The sequence below is a fragment of the Trachypithecus francoisi genome, unplaced genomic scaffold (assembly GCF_009764315.1).
Source record: "Trachypithecus francoisi isolate TF-2019V2 unplaced genomic scaffold, Tfra_2.0 Lachesis_group8, whole genome shotgun sequence".
Lineage (NCBI taxonomy): Eukaryota > Metazoa > Chordata > Mammalia > Primates > Cercopithecidae > Trachypithecus > Trachypithecus francoisi.
In genome coordinates this window covers 16,412,164-16,422,839 of record NW_022681473.1, presented here as the reverse complement: position 1 = coordinate 16,422,839, position 10,676 = coordinate 16,412,164, and the positions used below count along the sequence as shown (strand labels likewise).

Here is a 10,676-nt window from a genome sequence, read left to right as displayed (position 1 = left end):
ATCTTATTTTATATTCACATCTTTGCAGATAATTTTTAATTTTTAAATGTATAAATTAAAATGTATAAATTACATTTCTTTAGCTGTATATTGTTTGCATCAAAACAGAAGGTGATTATTTGTTTATTTGACCTGAGGATGTAGACTTGATGAAATAAGGTAAGTTGTAGCTTCATCCTTATGCTTCATGACATAAGGTTCAAGAGAGATGTCAAATTATGTTCCTATTATGATGTCAGAAAATGTTATTGATAACAACAAATAATGCGTCCTAAATACTGAATTTATTTCAAATGTAAAAGCTAACTAGAATATGTAAGTGCCATGTCTTGGTCACAGGTATGCCAAATATGCCACATGAGTGGAATGTAATTCATTCTATGGAATTTGGAGAGCCATGGTTTTACAATGACAGCTTCTTCCACTAATTGTCCTCCTACTCTTCAGTCAAGTGAAGACACCAGCGGAGTCTCGCTCTGTCACCCAAGCTGGAGTGCAGTGGCCAGATCTCAGCTCACTGCAAGCTCCGCCTCCCGGGTTCACGCCATTCTCCTGCCTCAGCCTCCCGAGTAGCTGGGACTACAGGCGCCCACCACCTCGCCCGGCTAGTTTTTTGTATTTTTTAGTAGAGACGGGGTTTTTTTTTTTTTTTTTTTTTTTTTTGAGACGGAGTCTCGCTCTGTCGCCCAGGCTGGAGTGCAGTGGCCGGATCTCAGCTCACTGCAAGCTCCGCCTCCCGGGTTTACGCCATTCTCTCGCCTCAGCCTCCCGAGTAGCTGGGACTACAGGCGCCCGCCATCTCGCCCGGCTAATTTTTTGTATTTTTTTAGTAGAGACGGGGTTTCACCGTGTTAGCCAGGATGGTCTCGATCTCCTGACCTCGTGATCCGCCCATCTCGGCCTCCCAAAGTGCTGGGATTACAGGCTTGAGCCACCGCGCCCGGCCGAGACGGGGTTTCACCGTGTTAGCCAGGATGGTCTCGATCTCCTGACCTTGTGATCCGCCCACCTCGGCCTCCCAAAGTGCTGGGATTACAGGCTTGAGCCACCGCGCCCGGCCACCATGTTGTGTTTCTTAAGAAACACCAAAAAGTTAAAAAGCATGAAATACAATAATATTGTTATTTTCCAAGTAGTAGTCTCTGAACAGACCCTACACAACATAATGAAAGATGCATTAAACAATAATTAATCTCATAACAATTAGTGAGACCAATATTTTATGTCTTCATATTGGAAAACCAAATTAAATATCATGGGTTTTTTTTTCTGCCCCAAATTTGTTTTTAAGTGGGCAAATAAATATTTCTTAAAGTCATGCAACTGTACTTTTCATTAAGAAAAAGTCTTTTGGTTGCAGCTAAGTATTTGAGCAACTTCCCTTAGTACACCTATGAACTTTGGCACACATCACCGTTTCAATTAACTTATTCGTATGTAATTAATCTCCATACATCAACAGAAATGAATCATTCCACCTTACATTTTCTCAATTTGCAACATTTTTATTTTTCTTTTCAACCTACAGAATATATCTTAATGTTCATAGGTACTGGGTAATAACCATTTTGCAAACAAATAATAGAAGATAAAATTAAATCAAATTTGATTTTATTTTGTTTAACATGATCTACTGATCACTTTTGTCATGGCCTCTTTCACATCCTTGTTCCTCAGACTATAGATCATGGGATTCAACATGGGGATCACTGTGGTATAGAACACAGCCACCATCTTCCCCTGCTCCACTGACTTCTCTGAGGGATGTCTGAGATACATGAAGATCAAAGTACCATAGAATATGATGACAGCTGTCAGATGGGACCCACATGTGGAAAAGGCCTTCCGCCTTCCTTCTGCTGAGCGCATTCGCAGAATGGCAATGAGGATAAATAAATAAGAGATGATAATTACAGTCAGAGAATATGTGAAGTTAATGCCGGCAAGTATGATCATTGTATATTCTTTTACAAATGTCCCGGCACAGGCCATTTTGATGAGAGGTGGATCTGCACAGTAGAAATGATTGATCTCAATTTTTCCACAGAAGTACAAGCCATAAGTCCATAATGTTGCTGCCAGACTCGTCAGAAAACCATAAATGTAAGGGAAGGAAATCAGTCGAATACAGACAACCCTTGACATTTTACTGCCATAAAGCAAAGGATTTCCAATCGCCATGTATCTATCAAAGGCCATCACAGCAAGAATAAAAATTTCCACATGGACAAGAGCAATGAAGAAGAAACACTGTACTAAACAGCCAGCATAAGAAATTGTTTTTTTATCTGATAACAGGTTTTCCAACATTTTAGGGGTGACATTGGAAGAAAACCACACATCAACAAATGACAAGTGGCTGAGGAAAAAGTACATGGGGCTGTTAAGCTGGGGACTGACCTTGATTAACATGATCATGCCAATATTGCCCACCACGGTGATAATGTAGACCACAAGGAAGACGATGAAGAAGAGAACTTGCCATTCCCGATGGCCGGTTAGCCCCAAAAGAATGAACTCTGTCACATCAGTGAAATTGAGCATTTTCCCAATTCTAAGTCAATATCAGTTATAAAACTTTTTGATAACTAAAATAAAGGAAAAAATTAGGATGTTTATTAATTTATACCTTTAGATCCTCCCTTTATACAATATCTATAAGCACACTGCATTATTTTCACCAATCTTTTCTCAGTGCCTGTTACGTAATAGGCTCTACAATGAATAAATGTGGACGGTCCCTATCATATAACAATTATACAAAGTATAATTGTATATACTGATAGTAAGTATTGTGAGTAGTCACATTTCCAAGATTACTTCATTACTTCTTAAATTTCCCTGATTTTCAATGATGGCATGTCTGGAGTTTCATATTTTAAAGATAGTTACAGGGGATTATAGTTATTTTCATAATAGAACTTAAAAAGTGTACATTTTTACCTAATCTCTTGTTTGTTATAAGCATATTCTCAATGATTAGAGAAGAAAATCATATGATTAAATCATCAGCCTAAAATGTTATAAAATATTTTTAATCTAATCTCATATTTGCATTATTTTCAAGTAAAGAAGAAAAAACTGATGATAGTAGCCATCAAAGTCAAGTTAAAGGGTGAATTATTTGTCCATGTTCACACTGTATCAACATGTCCTGGATATGGACTCCCTCCTAACTCTAATATAAAATTATAATCCACTAGATATTATATACTGTTATGTTCTAGAGATTCAAAGAGATGTGCAACATACAGATTAATGTTAGTACTTATGAAGCTACTAATGTAAATAAATACTTTCTAAAACTTGGATGTATTCTTACAGAGGTATAATAGGGACAGAAATTTAGGAAGTGATTGATTCTCCTTTGAGGGTTCAGTGGAATTCTAGGAAGATTTCTTGTATATTTTGCAAATTTATTTTCAAATATAGGATGTATCATATAGGAAATTTCTTCTAGAAAAATCTTTCTCAAATTATATTTCTAAGAAAACATTAGCGTTTGGCATGATCTTACTGGACATAATAGAGAATAATCCACAAGTTTTTCTCCATCAAATGGGACATCTCTGTGCCCTGTCAAATCTCTTAGTGATTCACAGTCTACCTAGTAAAGTTATTTACTGTACACATCATTCGTTTAACATACAAATTTACACTCACACGCTGCCACACACACATACCTCTCTCTATATATGTATATACATATGTGTGTATATATATACACACACACCTATAAGTATATAAACATACATAAAGCTTATATATATTTCTCTCATATATGTATGAGAGAAATTCCATTAATTAGATATGTTGTCAATGAGCAATCACATTCCTCAGAACACAGAGTGCAAATATATCTAATAAGAATCTTGAGACAGCCTTTCAGCAGGAAATACATTTGTTGGAGATGGGATTGTGTCAAATCTTCTAATGGCTATATATTATCCCTACAGCAAATGATTATTCCCAAAACCCTTTTTGTAATCTGCAACGTTAAACTGTATTCAATCACAATGTGATGAAATGTATCCGTATTATTACTGGTTAGCAGTTACCCAAAAAATGAGCAGTCAGGAAGGTAAATCTCAATGGATAGTGAAAATAAGTGACTATTTATCTATAGTAATAATTCAAAACTTTTCAACCACAAACTTGGAAAGAACATTTTTCTATGACTAGAGGAGAAAATTACTAACTGAGACAGGTTACATTCTACATGGCTCCAGAGGTTTGATCTAATTAATAAAAATTTGAAGGATTAATTAGTAGGTACATTTTTTTAAATGAATAATAGTTAAAGTTCTAAAAACTATGTATACTGTTTTAGAATATATTTATATATAGACTGCAAAATACTTACAGAGTTGTTAAAATCTCTGAGATCCTTAGATTCATATCCGAACAGAAATTACAGGCATATCAACAGATAACTCCAGATTTCTGATTCAACAGTTTATGCCTGCAGCGGCCCGAAATGTTCTTGCTGGCAAGAGAGGGATTCTTATTTGGAAAGTCGTATCTCATTCTGTGCTGAAGGGTGATTCAGCACAAACAAGGATGTAGAAGATGGCATTGTCCCTACTCCCCACAAGAGTCCTGAGTGATGGTTATCCAGGTGATGAACAGCGATAGTAAAATTACAGGAACCCAGGGGTGAGACATGATCCTAGGGGGGGCAAGGTGTACAAAGAAATAGAGATTGGGGACCTCAAGAATATTTAGAGAATTTCCTCACTACCTAAATTTAAAAATACACACATAACCTTCCCTTATTAAATTACTCTATTTCAAATTAAATTGCCAATAAATATGGATTCTTTTCCAGACCAGGTATGAAGCAATATTAACTATCCTAGTTAAAGAATTCTGTTTCTATCATCAGAGCATGGTTGGATCCAGGCTCTATGACTTATTTTATAAAACTGGACTTGTTTTATTCTTGTTTTGTTTTGCTTTTACTTTTTATATTCCTCAGTAGGACTTAATAATATCCATTTCATTGTGTGTTTGTGAATTTGAAAAGATATATATTAACACATAATACATATGAAAATAATTATCAGATACACTCCTTTATTCATTTGTAATTATCCAATAATATAGTCTTATTGAAAATGTATCTCTTATGTATCTCAACACATACACATGTAACATAAAGAAAAAATTATGAATGCCTTCCTATAAATCGTAAAAGAAAATAAAATCTTCAATGCAAGCTCCATCTGACAATTCCAGATAGATACATTTTTCACCAACCTGAGAATGAAGAGAAATATTCCCAATGTGGATGCAGAGTTGAAAAGTGCATGCTATATATGGGAATGGTAAACACTTTCAATCTGACGAAAGAGAAACTGGGAAAAGTCCACAGTGGAAGTCTCCCTTAACTGCTTGATTAGAAAGCAAGGAGCAATTAAGATTTTTTTTCCCATAGAAATGGTCCTGTGGAAAGTGCATCTCTAGAGAGAAAGCCAACTGTTGAGTGTGTGGGTTTTTTTCATTAGAGTTTTCTACAATTTTATTTTCCCCCAAACTCCAGTTATTTCGAATGAGTACTAAAATCAAATACAATTTGAGAGGGGATCTGTATCACACTAAACCTGTTTATGGGGTTATCCAAACTGTATATATCAAGTTCATGCTCTATACTTCACATTCTCTGTTGTAGGGTTTTTCAGGGAAGATGAGTCAAGTATTATTCCCTCTAATTAAAAATATAGCATATAAAAGCAGAAAAAATACATTTTCTTCAATTCCTCATTTTATAAATAACAAAAGCATTACTCCAAGTAGTAGTAGTAATAATAGCAACAATAATGCATTTTTGAAGTAACACACACCAGATACTGTGCTAATTTAATTATTGTAACAACCCTGAGGCAATTATTATTTATTCTTATTTTTCAGACAAGAAATTGAGTCTTTCAGAGGTTCAGTGACTTGATCAGTGTCACACTTTCAATGAACTAAATTCCTGATTCCAGAATTTGTACCATTAACCATCTCATCCTTTTGTCCAACAAGTAACCATTACAGGAAAAGAGACCAAATTTCTTATTTCCTAATCCCAAAAGACTCTCATTTTTGTTACATGACTGGTATACGTGATACCTTCTATCATGGTCTTTATGGACTTAAGGGAACACAAATCTGTTTTTTGGATAGCCAAACAATTGTGGATTGTTTCAGTGTCATGTGCAGTTGTCACTTTACTTGGGTGCCTGAAAATGTGCTCCCACAGGTGAAACTTGTTGCCTCTTCTGGCCTCCCTACTGGACTATATTAACACCAGCCATGTTTACATTCCTACAAAACAAGGTTGATTCTCATTTATTAAATTGTGGAGAAAATGGCTGGTTTCTCTACTCATACCTTGTTCCTTTTTCATGGTAATACAATTTTGATAAAAGGGCCCCTGACTGAATTGCCCCAGCCCTGCCCCAGTATTTATAACAGTATTTGGCACATGGTAGTTTCACAAAATATTTGTTAACTGATGAAAATGGTTAAAGTGATCAAGTTTTCAATCTTTGACTAGATAGATAGGAGAGGTACACATCTAAGTATTCTTAAGCACTTCTCAGAATAATGTTGAGATGTTTCAGACACAAAATGAAGTTACAGTTTAACGCTGAAGAACTTTGGTTAAGACTGCAAGTTAGAGCTCTGAGTGCATCAAGAGAAAAATTGTTGGTGTGACAGAATAATTGTGCTACTTATTGCCAGGAGTTTACTATCTATAGAGGTCATGGGCCCCACATTATAAAGGGTAACCTGCAGTTCTCTGAACACAGACTGTTTTTCAGTTGCCAATTAAATAATTTTTATCTGTAATAATATTGTGTTAGGTTTAATTTTTAAGGTCATTCTCTACAAGACACTAAATAACCTTATGTGATTTTTTTCTGCATTTTATGATGTAAATGTGCTTATCGGGGACTGTGATAAGCTGTGAGAGCCACTTATTTAGCACACAGAAATATAGATAAGACTCATTCCACATAGCAAGAAAGTAAGCTTTTCTTATTCTAGTCCTAAAGTCCTCTCCATGATAGAAAGAAGGTAACTTAACTCAAGAGTTGTTTACTTGAATCATGCAAATGTTGTCTTCTCTTAAACACTTTCTGGAAGTTTCCAGGTAAAATTAATAATCTCTGCTCCTGAATTTTGACAACCCTTAGCTCATATTGCTCATATCGTAGCTACCACATTACGTAATTCAGCCTGTGTAAATTTGTATTATTAACATGGCATCAGTCAGAATAGACTACTTTGTGCTAGGGAAACAAGCAAACTCCACATATCATAGTAGCTTATGAAAAGACGGTTATTTATCAGCCATTTTGTATTGCCATTGTGAGTCGGATGAGAACTGTGTTCCATGTCGCCTGACTGAGCAGCCACTATATTAAGTCTTGCTTGTCACCATGGAAAAAATTAAAACAACAACAGACCCACTCAAAAATGCTCTAACAACCAATTGAATGTTCAACCGAGAGGTGACATATGTGAATTTTAATCTCATCTTCCAGAAATAGCCACATGATCTTACCTAAACCTAAGGGCATGGAAGTACAAAGTCATACTGTGCACAGAAGACAAATAACTTAAAATAACTGCTGAACAAGATGAATGACATCTTAAAACAGAAAAACTTTTGTGAGCAAAGTTGTATGTATTTGAATTTTAGAAAATAAAATTTTTAGACGGGGCACGGTGTTTCATGCCTGTAATCCCAGCACTTTGGGAGGCCGAGGTGGGCAGATCACGAGGTCAAGAGATAAGATACCATCCTGGCCAACATGATGGAACTCCGTCTCTACTAAAATACAAAAAATGAGTCGGGCATGGTGGTGTGCAATGTGGTCCCAGCTACTCGGGAGGCTGAGGCAGGAGAATTGCTTGAACCTGGGAGGCAGAGGTTGCAGTGAGCCGAGATCACACCACTGCACTCCAGCCTAGTGACAGAGAGAAACTCTGTCTCAAAAAATAATAATAAAATAAAAATAAATAAAGTTTTTAAAACTGCAATGTTCTCCATTGATGTACTATATTTCTCAACTAAGGAAAAAAAGTCTAGGAAGGGCTTTAGAAACCAAAAGAATACTTATTTTTAAGAAAAGTATTTCTTCCTTGACAGCTCTTTGATTAATGCTTCTTTCACATTTTTATTTCTAAGGCTATAAATTATAGGGTTCAGCATAGGGATTACTGTGGTATAAAATACAGCTACCATTTTACCCTGTTCAACAGATTCCTTTGAGGGGAGTCTGAGATACATGAAGAAAAGCGTTGCATAGAATATAGTGACAGCTGTCAGATGGGAGCCACAGGTAGAAAAAGCTTTTTGCCTACCCTCTGTAGAGCGAATCTTTAAAATAGCAGGAAAAATGTAAAGGTAGGAAATAAATATGATGAAGAGAGAAAAAGAAAGGTTCCAGCCAGCCACAACAAACATTGACAACTCCTTGTTGTAGGTGTCAGAACAAGCCAGCTTAATCAGTGGTGGATCAGCACAGTAGAAGTGATTAATTTCGTTGGGGCCACAGAAGGCTAGGCTGTAGGTCCACATGGTCTCCATCAGGCCAGTGAGCGCTCCATACACATAAGGCACCGTGATGAGGAAGGAGCACACACTCTTGGACATTTTGCTGCCATAAAGCAGAGGGTTGCAGATGGCCATGTACCGGTCAAAGGCCATCACAGCCAGGATGTAGATCTCAGTGTGGACCAAGGCAATAAAAAGGTAACACTGCACCAGACAGGCAGGATAGGAAATGCTTTTCTTCTCTGAAAGGAAAATCTCCAGCATCTTTGGAGTCACATTGGAAGAGAAGCACAGATCCACGAAGGATAAGTGGCTCAGGAAAAAGTACATGGGTGTGTGGAGCCGGGCATTGGCCTGGATGAGGAGAATCATACCAAGGTTCCCTGCCACCGTGACCATGTAAATGACCAGAAACAGCGTGAAGAGGAGAATCTGTAATTCCCGGCGACTGGTCAGTCCCAGGAGAATGAACTCAGTCAACAGCGTAAAGTTTCTTCTCATAATTTCCTTCAGTGGGAAATGAGAATGTTGGATTAGTAGATATTTTTTAAAGGGCAAACATTTTTATATTTTCTTAGAACATTGTTTTGCATTGCTCCTCTGCAATTTTTCTAACTTCGTTTTGTCTCAGGAGACGCTAGAGATAGTGATTTAACTGAAACAGGGTCTAATTAAACATTTAAGCTTTAAGAAACAATCAACTGCTGCTATGTCTCATTTGCCACTGGTTTCAGGTCTTTTGCCTTTATTTTTGCCCTCTTATTTCTTTTTTTCTGTTAATCTTTTTGGTTTATGTCAATTTCTTACTCCTCTTCATTTCTACTGTATCTATTTTTTTTACATTTTGCTTTTTTATCTGACATCCTTAATTCTCAGATTTTGCCACCAGTGCTAATAAACAAATGAATACTCACTGCTTATGTAAATTAATTGTTTAGATGACTTAGCTATAACTTGAGAACCTGGTACCTGACATTCTTTTTCTGATTATAGTTAATTCTTCCATGCCATGTCACATAAAATCCCTTAAGTTTTTGTTACAAGGACAGGTAGTAAAAAATTAAAAATACATTTTAGCTCATTCTTTGTGTGACATAAACAGAATATACTAATTTAGACTAGCTGCTACTTTTGGGGGGAAATAAAAGGGAAATATTTGAAGAGGATACCAATTGAAAATCTTACAGAAAAACTTTCAAAATGTCTACTAACATTCTTCCAGTTAATTTCATAAACTTCAAAGTGGGTAATTTTTTGGAGAGACAGAACTGAATTAGAGCATGGAAATGACTTTGTCCAACATGTCTATCTATATTTGTGCATACTGAGCATGAATAGCAAAATGATCAGATAGCACAGTGATTAGATAGCAAAGTCATCATTCAGACATCCAGACAACAGACAGATTTGACAGAGCTTGAGCCTGCACTAGAAGTTAGTACCTCTCCCATAATCAGGGAAGTATTTGCTCCTCAGAGCCAAAGCTGGGACAGCTCTTAAAAAATAAATAAGTAAAAATAAATTTTAAAAAGCAAAGCCAAAGAAAATAAAACAAAAAATGATGAGAATTTCGTGGGTTTTTTTGTTTGTTTTTTGTTTTTCTTTTTTTTAAATTCTCAAACCAGATGGCCAAGAGAATGTGATAAAAGAAAAGTATACTACTTGTATCCATCCATTGATAAAATAGATTTGCCCTTCCCTTCTTTTCTGCCTCTCACTGGCTGTAATGTGGATATAGTGCTGAGCCATCCTGGATCATATAGACGCGAGTAACTTTTTACAGAAAGCAGAGAAAGAAGAGTAAATTAGTTGGAGCTCCTAAAACCTTGACAGAGCTGATATGACATACCAGCTCAGAATTTTACAGAAATGAGAAATAAACTTCTAATTTGTTTGACTGTTATTTTTTTTGCTCTGGTAGGAATTTAATTCATTGTCTAACTAATATAAACACTCTTAAGGTCAGTGCTTAATAAGATTACTGTAAACTTGACTGCTATATAATATGAAAACATATGAAGTGATTGATCTAACTAATAAGTTAGAACTTACTAGTGATCTAACTAATAAGTTAGAATTTACTCTGTTAGAGATTATATTCAAGGACTATAGTATGACTTATAAA

General features: G+C 36.0%; 2 protein-coding genes across 2 annotated transcripts; both read right to left on the bottom strand.

Annotated features, from left to right (window-relative positions):
• Positions 1 to 1,540: 1,540 nt before the first annotated feature.
• On the bottom strand, positions 1,541 to 2,579 carry LOC117081085 (olfactory receptor 5M3). Its single transcript, XM_033206697.1, has one exon. The coding sequence runs from the start codon at positions 2,542 to 2,544 to the stop codon at positions 1,621 to 1,623; it is 924 nt and encodes a 307-aa protein (XP_033062588.1). The 5' UTR covers positions 2,545 to 2,579; the 3' UTR covers positions 1,541 to 1,620.
• A 5,456-nt stretch (positions 2,580 to 8,035) lies between these two features.
• LOC117080543 (olfactory receptor 5M8) lies at positions 8,036 to 9,068 on the bottom strand. Its single transcript, XM_033205653.1, has one exon. It carries the CDS (start codon positions 9,050 to 9,052, stop codon positions 8,117 to 8,119), a length of 936 nt encoding a protein of 311 aa, XP_033061544.1. The 5' UTR covers positions 9,053 to 9,068; the 3' UTR covers positions 8,036 to 8,116.
• Positions 9,069 to 10,676: the final 1,608 nt, after the last annotated feature.